The following is a 16,326-nucleotide window of genomic DNA, read 5'->3' as shown; positions in this document are numbered from 1 at the left end:
AAAATATTCCACATTCTTGCAGTTAGCAAATTTTGGTGAATTCTGGCAAAGGTATCCCAGTTCCTTTTAGGATCTGATACTTTCTAGAATGTTCTAATGGCTGTAAAGTACCAAACTGACACTCTAGAAGAACTAATGGCATTTTTATAATCAGTAAATATTTACTAATAAGGTAAAAATTGACATGAGATTTGAAAAATTTTGTTGTATAATTTGATATTGCACAAGACGTCAGTAATTGGTGACAAAAAACAAACATGTATTGCCAGAACATGCAAGAGGACACTAAACATCATCTTAAAACATCCAGAGGTGGTGGGTGTTGCAAAAATAGTAATGCAAATAATAGAGAAAAACTGACTAATACTGTCAGCTCAGACTCATATGCCTTCTTCAGCTGGAACAGTGTATTGCTGAAGGTACTTCTCTGTTTAGCCAGGGTGGAATGCAGATGGTGAAAGTCACAATGACTAGGATTTTTTGGTATCTGTCTCTGACCCACTTCTTCTAGAGTGCCCTTCAGGCTCTACACTTGTAGCCAATGTGTAGCTAGGAATTCAGGCTCGCCAGTAAATAAAATAAATGTAGCGGCCCTGCCCAGGTTTTGGGTTATAGAGCCGTCACCACCATTCACCCCTCTAGTGATGGCTCAGCCTGTAGGGATGCCGTGGCTCCAGTATACAGCTCTGTGGAAGACTGCACCCACTACAGCATGCTGGTAGACTATCTGTGTTCATGTCCAGCAGACCTGAGCCTTTCCAGACAGTAACCTTGACTCTAGTCCTTTTTGTACTCAGCCTCAGTGTTGTTATACTACTATTGCTTGTTGTGCAAGTGCACCCCAGCAACTTGGACATCCACAGCACTACCATGTTCTCATTGTCAAATTACCATTGAACATAGTGGATCCTTCTATAAGTCTTTCTGATGTTGAGTTGCAGTTAGTTCCATTTGCATCAGTCAGTAAAGTCCTTAACCTTTGTCTTGATATAATAAACTGCAGACTTGACTTGTGAATACACACACACAGAGAGACTGAAACCACTTGTCCCAAGTGGGGTCACGGCAAGCCACAGCTAAACCTGGCAACATTGGGCGCAAGGGTGGAGGAAGAAGGGACACATCCAGGACAGGACGCCAGTCTGTTGCAAAGCACTCCAAGCGGGACTTGAACCCCAGACCCACCAGAGAGCAGGCACAGGTCAAACCCACTGTACCACCACACCCCCCAACTTGTGAATAACATACACTATAACAAAGCCACACAGAACAATTATATTGAATGTGTTAGCCCTTTTGGCATACAGGATGTTGTGATTTTCTGGCATAAAATTATTTTGCCTATGGAAGTGTTGTTGTTTTTGATAATGCTGAATTACTCATCCTGTCCAGGATGTGTCCCCCTCCCCTTCCAGCCTTGCGCCCTACGTTGCCAGATTAGGCTCCGGTTCGCGGTGACAAGCAGTTGTAGACATTGTGTCTGTGTGTGACCAGTAGGTGGAGCTCTGTCTATTCTACATATTAGATAAAGTGAAATTCTAGCTCAAGAATGTCTGATTAGAGGCCATGTTATCACTAGTGCCTTAGAGTGCCTGAACTTTGTGCTTCTGCCTAGGTTTAAATCTGGCTCTGGGCATGTGAGGTTTGCATATTCTCCTGGTCTTTGCACTCAGAACATGTGAATGAAAGAAGGTACCACACCTGTTTCATATCCTCCCTTCCCAGTGGCTGCCCTGAAATGAACTGAAATTGCTGGCAAGTATCCTACCCTAGAGACCACTGACATCTTCACAGCTGCAGCTTTATTTGATAAATGTTTCTCATTTCAGTCACAAATGTTGCCTGTTGCTGTTCAGGTAATGGCAGAAGACTTGACTTTAAAGATTTATGACTGAAAGCAGCTTGTTGCATAGAAAAATGTTTTGGTCTTACAATTTTTAGTGAAATATTACCTGGTACACAGCCTATTGCATAAGTGCACAGAATTGTAGCACCACTATTACTGGTTAGGTCTCCCAAAGCATCCTGCTGTGTTCCCCTGTTAAAAGTTATCTGAAGTTGTCCAGTAAAAATACATATCCTGCTCTGTAAATGCATAAAAATCCAAGTCCATTTGGATGAAGCTATCAGCAAAACAAATAGCTTTGAATATTAATTTCATTATTTGTTACAAAAGGAGATATCCAGGCATCAGTTGGAAAAGGGATTTAAAGAAAAGATGCTGAAATTTAAACTGTGGGGTACAACTGCTTTAGATTCCTATTTTGCATTAAAAGTCCCCCCCCCCCAAAATAAGAATCATTTAATCAGGATGATTTTTTACCCTTGTATAGTAGGCAAGCAACAGAAAGTTGTCAGCAGAAACATGTCGCTTACATTATGCAACTGTAAGGCAAGTCATAAGAAATTAAATACAGATTTCAAATATGAACCCATTTTTAATATTTATGATCAATGTAACAAGTGTTTATCTTGACAGGTTGCATTGATAATTGCCAAGTTCTGCAGTTTATTTCTAACTAGTAATCTTATAAGACTTCAGTTCCTTGATAATGTAATTTGCAGGCAGTACTGTACTGAAATGAAAGGTAAAGTTATAATAATGCCATATGGAGGACATGACTGTCTAATAATTTGTTTACACAACGTTTTATGGTTGCAAAAAAAGAAAATCAGAATGCTACAATATGTTATAGAATTCAGAAAGAACATTCCTCTCTTTTCCCACCTAAGAGACAAAGCATTATACTGAAAAAGAAAAAGCTGATTTGTTCTTGGTCCATTCTTTTAAACTGGTTTGAGGACCTTCCACATAGCTTGAGTCTGTTCCCGGGCAATACTGTTGTCACTGTAATCAAGGAGGTCACCGTTCCACATGCCAGTTCCCCGCAGCCCTAACAGCCAAACGTTCTGTGTCTTGAGAGAAATACTCAGTGGGTCATCATACCATACTTGGTGTATGGTTCCATCTTCAGCCTGAAGGATTGAGTAACATTTTTTTTCCCCCATCACAGTTTTTTTAAAAAAAAAAAAAAAAAAAAAAAAGTCACAGAGCTATTTGCAGTTAAGGTAAAGCATGCATTATGTTCTCCAAGCCTGGTCACAGAAAAAAAGATCTTATACAATATCCTGTATAATAAATATTACATGAAGGAAAAAAAAAAAAAAAAAAAAAAAAAAAAAAAAAAAAAAACACAACAATTAGGGCTGCCCATCAGTGTTTCAAACATGCTGTAGATACACTATATGGCCAAAAGTATGTGGACACCTTTATGAGCTTGTTGGACATCTCGTTCCAAAACCAAGGGCATTACTATGAAGCTGCCCACCTTTTGTGGCTATAATAGCCTCCACTCTTCTCTGAAGGTTTTCCACAAGATTTTGGTATGACTCAGAGAATGTGGGACCATTCAGCCAAAAGATCATTTGCGAGGTCAGGTACTGATGCTGGATGAGAAGACCTGGCTCACAATCAGGATTCCAATTTAACCCAAAGGGTGTTTAATCAGGTAGAAGTCAGGGCTGTGTGCAGACCACCCAAGTTCCTTCACACCAAACTTGTTAAACCATGTCTTTATGGACCTGGCTTTGTTCACAGGGGCAAAGTCATGCTGGAACAGAAACGGGCCTTCCCCAAATTGTTGCCACAAAGTTTGAAATGCACAGTTGTCTAAAATGTCTTTGTATGCTATAGCATTAACAGTACCCTTCACTGAAACTAAAGGGCCTAGTCCAAACCTGAAAAACAGCCCCAGACCATTATCCGTCTGCCACCAAACTTTACAGTAGGTACTATGCATTCCACAAGGTAGCGTTCTCCTGGCATCTGCCAAACCCAGATTTGTCCATCAGATTGCCAGATAGTGAAGCATGGTTCATGATATCAGAGAACATGTTTCTACTCTTCCAGAGTCATGCTTTACACCTCTGCAGCCAATGCTTGGCATTGTGTAACAATCTTCGGCTTGCATACAAATCCTTCACCATGAAAACCCATTTCACGAAGCTCCCAATGCCCAGTTTTTATGCTGATGTTAGTTCCAGAGGCAGTTTGGAACTCTAGTGAGTGATGTAAAAAAATTGGCTATCCTCCATTACATGCTATGTGCTTCAGAACTTGGCAGCCCCGCTCTGTAAGTTCACATTGTCTACCACTTTGTGGCTGAGCTGTTGCTGCTCCTAGATGCTGCCACTTCACAATAATAGCACTTACAGTTGACTGGGGCAGATCTAGCAGCGGACAAATTTCATGTACTGACTTGTGGCAAAGGTGGCATCCTATGACAGTGCAATGTTTAAAGTCGCTGAGATCATTAGAACAACCCATTCTACTACCAATGTTTGTCAATGGAGATTGCATGGGCACTTGCTGGATTGTATGCACCTGTTAACAATGGGTGCAGCTCAAACACCTGAATTCAAATAATTAGGAGGGGTGTTCACATACTTTTGGCCATAGAGTGTAGTCTTCAAATTTTATACCAGTGCTTTTGACATGACTTAATAGCAGCATTATTTCTTCCATTGGGTACTTCTCTACATCAGGAAGCCTTCGATGCTAGTAAAGGGCCTTAATTTTTTAAAAAAAATTTCTGTGCAAAATATTCTTACCTTGTAGTTGTAGTACGGAGCAAGCTGAAATGGATCCCACAACCTTCCAGTCATGGAATTATTAACCTGTTTCATGATTGTACTGTAAGGGATCTGTCGACCAGCTGCATCACTGCAAGGGGCACCCTTGAAAGACACCTTAGGTATGGAACACACCCCCTCCTGCCAGATAACACATACACAAAGTGAGAAACCATGTGGATGTGCAAAACCATAGTGTTAATTAGCCAGATGTACAGACTGGAGTATAAGCACAGGATTTTAGAAGAGGTACCTACCTCTGACAGTTTAAGACATGGGTAGTCATACCCATACCATGGCACTCCCATCACAATCTTTTGTGGATCAATGTTTAGCATCAAGTATTGCTCATATCCTGGAAAATGTGAGAAGAGATGTAATAAAGCTCACTAAATGCACATTTTTTAAGCAAAAAAAATGTATTTACTCCAAAAATACTTACCAATCAATGTCTTAATATATGGTGCATTGGCCATTGCAATGCAGTCACCCCATATTTGACTTTCTTCATCGTAAGACATCACAAAGATGAAGTCACATGACTTTGCAATTGCAGTATAGTCATAGCAACGCTTGTCAATACAATCTGGTGACCATGCAACATCAAATGATACCTAGGAGTTAAGCAATATAGATTATCTTAGAAAAATGCAAGATGAAGTAATACAGGCTTCCCACCAAGGTGGTTCCTGCAATTACTGTAACTGTAATCCTTCATAACTTCTGTCTGCTGAGCAATCTGTAAAGTATCTTGCAGTAAATGAATAGTAGACCAAGTAAGTTACTTGTATGATGTTGCCTTTCAACAAAATTCTCTGCATTCTATCCTATCATGTTTTAAACAAATAAGCAAGGCTTTTATTCTAGTTTTGGCCATTTTAAAACATCTTTTAGTAGTTTACCTTTTCATGTTTTAGGGCTCATTATGATGGAAGGTTTTAAATTATGGTAAAAAGATTTAGGAGAGGTGCTTGTAGGCTGGCACCCAATTAGAGTCTTCATATTTAGCAATAATTCTACATTTACTGTCCACACATTTTAAAAATATTGGAAAGTCAGACAACTGCTGTGGGACAAAAGTTTTTCTGGACACATTTCTTTTAGGCATGTTCTTTTTACCTGTGATCCTGGGATCTCTCTGTGAAATGTTTCTGTGGATTCCTCTACTAATGCAGTCAAAGCATAGTATTCTGGTGAATTCTTCCCCACTTCTTGCTCAATGTCAATGTTTATGCCATCCATAAACTGCGCCTTTGCCAAGTTTACTTTCTCTGTGATCCAGGCAGTTCGGTTTTTAGGGTCCACAATGTCAGACACAGGGACATCGCCTAAACATGACACATCAAGTGTTCAATGTATAGACCTTTGAACTATGCAATTAAGTTAACTAACTAGCGTTACCTGGTGCGTATACACACACACACACACACACACACACACACACACACAAATATCTGAAAGCAACCAAATACCACAGAAATTTGATGAATGTTATATTAGGTGCTGCTGAAATTAGGAGTAAATCTGGAAAAAAAAATACCTTTAAGGACAACCCTTGCACCTTTAGAATGGGCAAAACACATCAGGTTTGGGTCATATTTTCCAAATATAGCAACAGTTGTCACCATATCCCAGTCATAGTACTTCCAGTCTGTTCCTCCAACATCGAAAACAAGGACCTAAAAGTAAAACGAAAACTCACTGCAGGGACTGGTGATGTTTAGCCTGTTTTACTGGAATCCAGACTACAGTACTAGAAAAATAAAATAATAAAATCATATCTTTGACCTTTGTGTTATTCACCTGCCCCCCCCGCAACCCATCTGAAGAGCTATGATTCTGACCTTATAATCATTACACAAGAATCTCCAATTTGCTAAGGGCATCTCTTATCACTGGCAACACCCATGAGTTAAAAACATAAAAATGGTCTGTTTAAATAAAGGAGAAACCGGAAATAAGAGCAAATTTCTAAATTATTCTCTAAAATACAGACAAAAACAACAAGAACAGTAGAAAGTTCTGTGTTCACGAGTTCTATCATATGACAGACATATGTAGACACCCTGTCCTGTGTCCATTTCGAACCGGAAGTGAAAACACACGGCTATGAAACAATTTGCTACAAATGCAATTCAGTTATTAGTGGAGTTTAAGTTAGCGAAATACAAACAGTATAAATACTAGCAAAGCATATTAGTGCTTGCCATCCACTACGAGGCGTTCACTAACAAAGTCAAGTCAGTTGTCAAGTGTGACAATATAATATTTCGTATTATATTAGCTAGCCATAGTGAATCGATATGTGTGGGCGTACTGCGCGCAGTTCAAAGTGTATCATTAGATTGGATTTGTTTTGGTTGTTCTCTCTTTAACAGTACACTGATAATTATTTAAGCTTAATAGGTTGCCTTATTATCATTATTGTGAGGGATATGTTGACTCCTTGTGCAGAGGTCTCGCTGGCACTCTGTTTCCCGTCAGCTGCTTTGCCTGTGACACTACAACGTCAGACGTCTGGCCGTATTACCTGTACAAAAGGGGAACACACATTTTCAAGCGCTTTCTTTACCATTGCCTATTCTTCCAAAACACATACCTCATAGTCCTTTTGGCCTGTGATGGGTTTGCAGAGCTCTTCTTTTTCACACGGGCAAGATGCACCGTGAGAGCGCAGTGACACAAAACTCGTCGTTAGAAGGAGGAGGTACCACATCTGCACCGCCATTGTCGAAAAGACTATGCGCCAGGCTACTCCTGAGGCCTTTTAAGTGCTGTTTTATCAACACTCGTTTCAGTTCCTATCATGATTACGCAGCTCGCGTGTCTCGCGCGATGAGATTAACGATATTATATCCCGTGTTACCATAGGTACTCTCGCCAGAAGTGATTTTAACACGTTAGAAAAACTAACACTGAAAACTGATAGGGAAGTGCCACTTCACTTCAAGTGCTTTCTAGGTTGTCACAAAAAAAGGCTGGACAGGAGAGTGTAGATAACTTTTCAAGAAACATATTTGCAAAGCGCCAGCAAAGTGCTATTTATTTACCTGAGCCAGATAGCATATCTTATATAACTATTTTATATATATATAGCTATAAAACATGATACAGTACACTACTAGTATGGATTGCAAACGACATTTCTGTTCCCAAGCATCCGGTTCTACACAAATCCCAGGGAACTTGCTTTGGTGGTAGAGGGCGCTCACGCCAGAGGCAGCTCAATAAATACGATTGAAAGGGGTCAGGGGACAGGGTGGCGTAGCACTCTTAGCCTGGTCTGGGGTTTGAGTCCTGGTTGGGGTGCCCTGCGACAGACTGGCGTCCCCTCTGGGATGCATCCCCTCCTCCCACCAGCCTTGTGCCCTGTGTTGCTGGGTTAGGCTCGGGTTCGTTGCAACCCCGCTTGGGACAAGCGGTTTCAGACTCTGTGTGTGTGTATGTATGTAAGTGTAAGGGGTTATACAACTGAAATTAGCTATAATCATTTGAAATACCCAGAGCTATGTTACTTGAAGATTGCAATATATAACATATTAGTTAGAAATTGTAATATAATATAGATTGTTATTTTAACCAATTCCAAAACAAAAGACATTTGTTAGTCATTTTACTATCCTGTCCCTGTTTTTTAATCCATCAGAGATGTTCTACACTGCTTCCTGGTAGGAGGGCATGTCCACTGCGTTAAGGAGTTCCTCAACGTGCTTCTTTCGCTGCTCAAAAATCTCCCCAGGAGTGGTCAGCAGTTTCCCCACGCTTGCTTAGCACAGCCTGGGCAGAATCATGCCTTCCCCTCTTGAGGCATTGAATGGTTTACCAGAACAACCTTGAAGCCACCTGACAGTTTTTCTCTGTGTCCCTCCCAAACTCTTCCGATGTCTAACTTCAGCAGCTGCCTTTATACTCAAGCAGTGAATTCCTACTGAAACTCTTTTCTAGCTATGGATTGTCCATAATGGTTTAGCTGATGGACTGGAATCTTGTTCTAGGTATACCCTTCCTAGATTTAAGCCACTGCTTCCAGGATAGGCTCTAGAGAGCTGCAGCCTGCCTTAGGATAAGCAGTTTTTGACGAGTGAGTGAGTGATTATTTGATCTGAAATTGTCACACACAGTGCTCCAGCATGTTAACCCATTTTTAATTGTTGCCAATTAATATTTTAAATTCATTTTAACATGACCCCCTCACCACCTTGAGTGGGTTGCATATGGGCACTGGAGTTACTAACATCTTTTCTCTGTATGGGCTATATAGGCTGTATGGGTTTTGTCATCAGTTGACTTTTACACACTTAATTTCCACCTGAAAACCTGCGGAAAGCCAACTCAGTGTGTGTTGCTGTAACCTGAAAGGGAGGGAGCCAAAAAAGCATTTTTGCTGTAGTTTTTTAAATTTTTAAGAAATTCCCTTAATTTCAGACTGACATGCCAAATGTGGGCAGGCAAACTGAAACTAAAGTAAAAATATTAAAAACAATGAAAATCATGAAATGGCAATTAGATTTAACAATTGAACAATGCTAAATTTGAATATGTCTGAGAAAATGTTTCTTTTTACGAATTAATGAAAATATAATTTTATTCATGCTAATGTTAATTGAAATGTGTTAAACTTCCCCTTAGTTGTCTGAAAATACTAATTGCTATAAAATATTGTAAATATAAAATTCAGTTCTGTACCAGTTAATAAGAATTTTTCAGTTTTTAGTTCTGTAGGTTAAACCGACCCAGTGTCACAGAATAGTCGTGCATTTTCCATTTTATCTTTTGGAATAAAAGTAAATATTCTGGATTAAACTGACTTTGACTGTTTGAATTCAATGTTATACAAACAGTACTGATGTCTCAAAAGCTAAATTAAACAGTGTATTTTGGAACTAATTAACTTTGTATGAACAAACATGACTAATATGTTTAACATTGTGTTTTGTTACATAACTTCATTATGTTGTTATGACCTTAGTCCTCAGTACACATGAAGTTAATGCAATGTGTTAATGCAAAGGTCTCACCTCCAGCTGTAGTGCCCTTGAGCAAGTTACTTACCCTGAATTGCTCCAGAAAACTGCCCAGCTGTATGCTGTAAATGGGTAAATAATTGTAAGTAGTTTAACATTATAAATTGTTTTGGAGAAAAAGTGTCAGCTAAATGATTGATTTAGTGTCTGAAGATCCACAGTGTTTGTTCTTTTTAAATTCCTATTTATTCCATTTTACCACTTTGAAGATTACTATACTATTTCCTTTTAAAACCTTTGCAATACTAGACATTTTTTTTTTTTACATTTACTAACTCATATTTTACTCAGAGCTATTTACCATTACATTAGTATCGTCTAGGTATTTAGTTCGGTACTGGAACAAAGTCTATGCTGGCAATTAACAAAATGTATAGTTTATAATGATAATAATAATAGTATGTCAAACTTATGTCAATATCATTTGACATATTGTGGTACTTGTCCTCCAGCAGCAAACAGCTATAGCTAAATCATTGTTACAAAAACCAAAGGTAAGGAAAAAAATCACAGGTGCACAGACACAAGTGACTTACATATGTTCTTTTGCTTTGGTGGGGTCCCTATCTGAGATGTAGCAGGGCACCTAAAATAATTTGAACCTGTAAATGTGACACCTTAATGAAAAACTTTAACTATCTTCAGGCATGAGTTCCAATTCAGCAGATTTCCTTCTGAAATCAAGAAACCCCTGTCCAGAGTAAGTGTAAATACTTCTACCTGTTTGATGGTTGAATCTTATTGGACATTGTTGTAATTTCTGGGATTACTGAAACCTTCCTTTTGATCAGGGATTCTTAATCTTTCTACCCTCACATGTCACCTGAAAGTAAACAATGTTTACATTTCTCATTATTCTCCAACTTAATCAATGAACCTGTTATGCCAAATTTTCTGTGAGGAACCTCACATCCACCACGTATCCTCTCTGGACCTTACCCAGGAAGGTACACTCCACAAGCTAAGAACCTCTACTTTAAAAAAATTTATACTTTACTATATACTTTGGAGAAAGTCCACAGTGATGTTCCACTATAGTTTTTTAAAGATATTCTAGCTGTTATAAACATGCTCCTAATTAACACATAATTTGTTTTACAAACAGAGAATTGTGCCTAAATTTTCTAACAATCACTTAAAACCTTACTAGCAATGGTCATATTAGAAAAAACAGTGATACTGGGAGCCACCTCATCCTATGATCAAAACAAATTTTAGAAGATCTCTAGAGAAAAGATGCAAAAGCCTGTCAGTCTAGAAAGAGTAAAACAGCCTTTTCCTGGGCTCTGAACCACAGTCAGAACCACACTTAACAAATAGAGACAGTTTGAAACATCAGTGAATCTACCTAGAGCAGTCATCCTCCCAAAATCTCTCTATGAGCAAAGCATAACAACATTCAGAAACTCAAAAAGAACCCCAGAGCAAAATCCAGGGAGTTGTAAGTCTATCTTGCTTGCTCCTGAGTAGTCATGTCTTCATGATAACAAAAATGTAATGCTAAGCCATGGGTGAATGGCAGTGCTCAAACCACTGTTCAGTAAAAATAACATGAAAGCCCATCTACAGTTTATTAAAAAGGGATGTTGATGGGATGTCTCAAAGGGGTAGCAGGTCACCTGTTCCACCACCGCCCCCCCCCCCCCCCCCCCTCCATGCACAACTAGAACTAACCAAAATATCTGATAACATTTAATGTTAAATTTGGAAACGGACAAATAATGAAAGGCTTTACAACTACACATTCTCATTTACGATATACATTATGACCTTACCTTAAATTTTATCAGCAGAAAACTCTATCTACAGGATATCTACAGATGCTAAGTTTCCTTGTGTGTATAATTTTGCTATGGTTGCCCATGAGTTCATAGTGAATAAGCTGATGAACAAATGTTACATCCACAGAGGTGTCCATTTAGTTTTCTTTCTGTTTTCCCTCCCTCGACTTGCAAATGCATTAGAATCAACTCACAAAGTCAATCCACTCCTTCACTAGCTGTATACCATTTATCAAAAAAAATGCCCTTTTCTCTGGCAAATTCAACAAATGTTCGACTGTGGGACTTCCTGTGGTTTCTGAATTTCTGTCTGTATGCCTCTGGAGCATAGGAGCTCGTAAGCACGGAGAACAGCAGCCTTAACTGTGTCATACTTGTCATACCGGGATAATGGAAGCCGGGGTGATGGTGAATAAGACCCAGTCACAGGTTCTGTTTATTAACAGCAAAAGCCAAGGAGCAAGACGAAGAGCCGTAGTCGGGGACAGGCATGGATCAGGAGATAAGCGTTCAGGGTTTCTTGGGACAGACAAGGGACATAGACGGTAAGGCGAGGCGAAGGTCGGTAGCCAGGAGATCAGGAACAGCGAAGAGACAAGAATCGTTATGCACCTGGGAGTCGTGGTTGCTTGAGTGAGGTTCCGCAAGCAGGCATGGAATCCCGGTCCTTTTATCCTGTGCCGCCTTGATGAGAGGCAGGTGCTGGCGAGGTGCACGTGACAATATTGTAATCTAGCAACCACACTTGAACCACATTTTAGCTTTTCTACTGAACTTTCACTACAAGAGTGAAGGCCAGAATTCATTGAGCCACCGCAAAAAACTAGATGTACACTCCAACATGCTAAAATAAAAGTCAACTTCTGTGTTTGTGATAGGCAGAACAAGTGATATACAGTGTGTTTGTAATGTTAGATGGAGTAGAACTGGTGGAAAATTAACTTTGTGTGGACTGTGGATACATTCCAGGAGATTTAGAGGAAAGAAGTGGCCTCTTTCTTCATTGCATCTACTTCAAGTTGCCTGGGTCTGATCTGCTTCTCAGCTTCTATGCCCAGCATGCAGAGCTCTAGTTTCTTCAGCTCCAGTGCATGCAAATGTGTTTTCCCTGTGTCTCCGCCTGAATTCTGATCAAACGAACTTTCAAACGAGCATAATCAAAGCAATGGCCAGAAACAGCAGACACTGGAAAAAACAGACTAAAAGGTGTTATCTGGGTTTTGACCTCAGCCAAAGCCATCCTCTCTATGACGAGCATTAATATACAAGAACACACAGACACAGAATTTATTAACCACAGAGCAAAACGCCACACTAGACAATTCATGACAAATAACTGGTACTAAACCTTTTGGGTACATTTCTGAGATAAAAGAGATCCCAGGTGAGCCTTCAGTTGTGTTACGACCCCTGGATGACCTTGGGGTCGTAGCACAAAACCCATTCCAAAATCTTGGTGACATTATGATTCAAAATAGGTAACACATTACTTATTGTTTTTCAATAAACTAAAATATTTGCACTAAATTCAGCTGGAGAATGCATTTTGAAATGTAGTGCTTTTGTTTATTTTTTCTGGACTGTTGCCCCTTCATGTTTGCAGTGCAATTTCACTAAGTAAAGCCCAACAGGAGTTTGTGATCTTAGGCTTGAAAGGCACTGGTAACACAGACTGCAAAAGTAGCATTATGTCAAATCTTAAAATATTGAGTCTAATAAAAACTACGTCTGTGTGTTTGTTGAGCTGCAGCCTGCATTCTGCTGATAAGCTTCATAACTTTAGTCTGACCATTTACAATACTGGTATTAGTAATAGTAATAATTTATTAATCTCTGTGGTGAAATTCACTTAAGCCGTCTCTGCGACAGCACCAAATGTATATCTTGGGACTCTGGGAGGAAACCAGAGCATGCAGAGGAAAGCCACACAAACCTGGGGGGGTGTGCAAAATCCACAAGGCAAAACACAAACCAAATTTGCTTTATTTCACACCGTCCAGATTAATGCAGTCTTTGTTTTGTTGCAGAGGACATTGTAACAGCAGCTGCAAGTAGCTATCTTGAAAGGAGCACACACACACACACACACGCACACACACACACATTTTCTGAACCGCTTGTCCCACACAGGGTTGCGAGGAACCAGAGCCTACCGGCAACTCGGGGGGTAAGGCCGGAGGGGGAAGGGACACACCCAGGACGGGACGCCAGTCTGCCGCAGGGCACCCCAAGCAGGACTTGAACCCCAGACCCACCAAAGAGCAGGACCCACTCCAACTCACTGCACCACCACGCCCCCCAAGGAGCATACACTGACGTAGATTAGTGAGTTAAAGTAAATCCAATAGCAACGTTTTGTTTACAGTGACAAAATTGTGCAATCTTCCAAGACAGATCTTAATACAAGAGAGCACAAAGACTTAGAGAGCTGCTGGTCAAAACTGAAACAACAAAGAACACTGTGACAAGGAGCAAACAAAGAAGATTTTTCAGTTAGCTTCTTAAGTCAGTTTCCTTTTAAAGGTGGTCTTAATTGCTCAAATGTACAGGAGAAGTCACTAGAACTCAGAGAAGGGTGTTTACTGTTGGTTATTATGCAAACAACAAGCAATAGAGTTAATACAGTATGCTACAGTTATACATTTATTTATTTAGCAGACACTTTTCTCCAAAGTGACTTCCAATGAACTCTATGTAGTGTTATGAGCCCACACATCTTATTCACCAAGGTGATTTACACTGCTAGATACACTATTTACAATGGGTCACTCATCCATACATCATTGGAACACAGTCTCTTTGTCACTCACACACTATGGGTGAACTTGAACAGCATGTCTTTGGACTGTGGGAGGAAACCAGAGTACCTGGAGGAAGCCCATACAGACACAGGAGAACATGCAAACTCCACACAGACTCAGCAGGGATCAAACCCATGTTCTCTCGCACCACCCGGGCACTGTGAAACAATAGCACTACTTGCTGTGCCACTGTGCTGCCATTATGTATGGTATATAATATATAGGACAGCTGGTAGTGTAGGGGTTAGTGCTGCTGCTTTTGGACCTGAAGGTTTCAGGGTTGAATCTCACCTCTGGCTGTAGTTCGCTTGAGCAAGGTAAATACCCTAAAGTGCCCCAGTAAAAAAAAAAAAAAAAAAAAGAAAAAAGAAACCCAACTGTATAAATGGGAAAGTAAATACAATACAAACCAATTCCAAAAAAAGCAAGAGAGTATGCGCGCGCGCACACACACACACACACACACACACACACACACACACACTTTCTGAACCACTTGTCCCATACGGGGTCGCAGGGAACCGGAGCCTAACCCAGCAACTCAGGGCGTAGGGCTAGACGGGGAGGGGACACACCCAGGACAGGATGCCAGTCCATTGCAAGGCACCCAAAGCTGGACTTGAACCCCAGGCCCACAGGAGAGCAGAACCCAGTCCAACCCACTGCGCCACCACACCCCCCGAGAGAGTATGGAAAATGCTAGTAAAAACAAAAATGAGTGATTTGTAAAGTTACCTTGACTTGTGTTCAAACAAAAACAGTATAAGGACAAGGTATTTTCTTGTTTTACATTTTACATAATCAGCTGCATTTTTTTTTGAAGATACACATTTACAGGCAGTCTCCGAGTTACGAACATCCGACTTACATACAACCCGTACTTACGAACCAACCCCTTACTGACCATAAGTTGATATTTTTTGTCACCCTTAAGTAACAATCAAATGAAAACATCATAATTAAGCCTATTATTTTAAAAATTCGACTTACTGTATATACAATGGTTCATAATAACAAACTGGCGCTACTTTGCAATGCGGATCAAAACACTGTGTGCCTACAGCGGTTGGTCGGCTTGTGGGTGGGACACGTGAGCCGGAGTTAAGCAGACTTCCTTCTCTTCCTGTTAACAGTGTCTTGTGTGTTACTTGGCCTTTATTTTTTAAAAATTTTTACGCTCTTAACCATGGCACCAAAGCGTAAATGTGATGCTAGTGATGGTTATGAATCTAAGAAAAGGGAAACAATCAGGATTGAAACTAAAGAGGAAAAAATAAAGCGAAAGGTGAAATGCCAATGAACAATGTATAAAAGTGAATATTAAGATTTCTTAATATTTTGCATGCGCGCACCACGCACACACATACACTACCACACACACTGTACCTCTCTCTCAGCAACAAAAGACACTTCTTCCCAGTTGTGGAATCTCACAGAGAACCCCCCAGATTCCAAACCTACCTTGCTCTGCTCTTCAAGTTCTGTCCCTCATCGTTCCCCAGTACCATTCCACGTCCCTTTGACAACTGCCCGCCTTGGATTTCGGATCCTCGCCTCTGTTCAGTTTGCCGATTGACCGATCATTTGCATCCCCGACCACGAGAACACGTCTAGTCCTTTGATTCTGAATAAACAATCCTGCACTTGGGTCCAGTCTTCTCCATGTTATCTGTTCATCATGACAGTAGTAACATTTACTATTATATTTTTCTATGTCTCTCTCTATTATAAATACTGTAGTTCCTTTTATTATTATTATTATTATTATTATTATTATTCTTACTGCATTTTTAAAGATGTTTGAGTGTATCCGAAGTGTTTCTTTAGTGTTTTATGCATAGAAAGGTACACGATATCCTTAGACAAACAGCTGACAAACTGTCGTTAGATACCCACCATACCTAACCGTTATGACTTATGTCAAAATCCGGCATAAAGACAGACCGAAGACACAGAACTTGTTTGTAATTCGGGGACTGCCTGTATTCTGAAATTGATGTCTGCAACACGTTTCAAAAAAGTTGGGACAGTCAGTTGTTTACTGCTGTGTGACATCACCATTTCTTTTAATAAAACTTGTTAAGCATT

The 16,326-nt window shown here is 40.1% G+C and overlaps 1 protein-coding gene across 2 annotated transcripts; it reads right to left on the bottom strand.

The window, feature by feature from the left end:
- Positions 1-1,508: 1,508 nt before the first annotated feature.
- On the bottom strand, positions 1,509-7,567 carry ctbs (chitobiase, di-N-acetyl-). Of its 2 annotated transcripts, none has more exons than XM_018734235.2 (7): positions 7,232-7,567; positions 6,173-6,311; positions 5,752-5,960; positions 5,075-5,246; positions 4,890-4,987; positions 4,612-4,773; positions 1,509-2,976 (listed from the first exon to the last, which is right to left on the bottom strand). In XM_018734235.2, exons 1-7 carry the CDS (start codon positions 7,358-7,360, stop codon positions 2,788-2,790), a joined length of 1,098 nt encoding a protein of 365 aa, XP_018589751.2. In that variant the 5' UTR covers positions 7,361-7,567; the 3' UTR covers positions 1,509-2,787. The 2 variants fall into 2 exon arrangements, with proteins under 2 accessions (XP_018589751.2, XP_018589752.2); XM_018734236.2 differs by lacking the exon at positions 7,232-7,567 and adding an exon at positions 6,477-6,706.
- Between the last annotated feature and the right edge of the window lie 8,759 nt (positions 7,568-16,326).

The sequence above is a fragment of the Scleropages formosus genome, chromosome 9 (assembly GCF_900964775.1).
Source record: "Scleropages formosus chromosome 9, fSclFor1.1, whole genome shotgun sequence".
Lineage (NCBI taxonomy): Eukaryota > Metazoa > Chordata > Actinopteri > Osteoglossiformes > Osteoglossidae > Scleropages > Scleropages formosus.
This window is presented reverse-complemented; position numbering and strand designations above follow the sequence as displayed.

Coding starts and splice junctions, on each gene's coding strand:
- ctbs (XM_018734235.2), bottom strand. CDS start 7,360: ATGGCGGTGCAGATGTGGTACCTCCTCCTTCTAACGACGAGTTTTGTG. Junction 5,247..5,751: donor GAGAGATCCCAGGATCACAG/GTAAAAAGAACA, acceptor CTTAACTCCTAG/GTATCATTTGATGTTGCATG. Junction 4,774..4,889: donor CATGTCTTAAACTGTCAGAG/GTAGGTACCTCT, acceptor GTTATCTGGCAG/GAGGGGGTGTGTTCCATACC.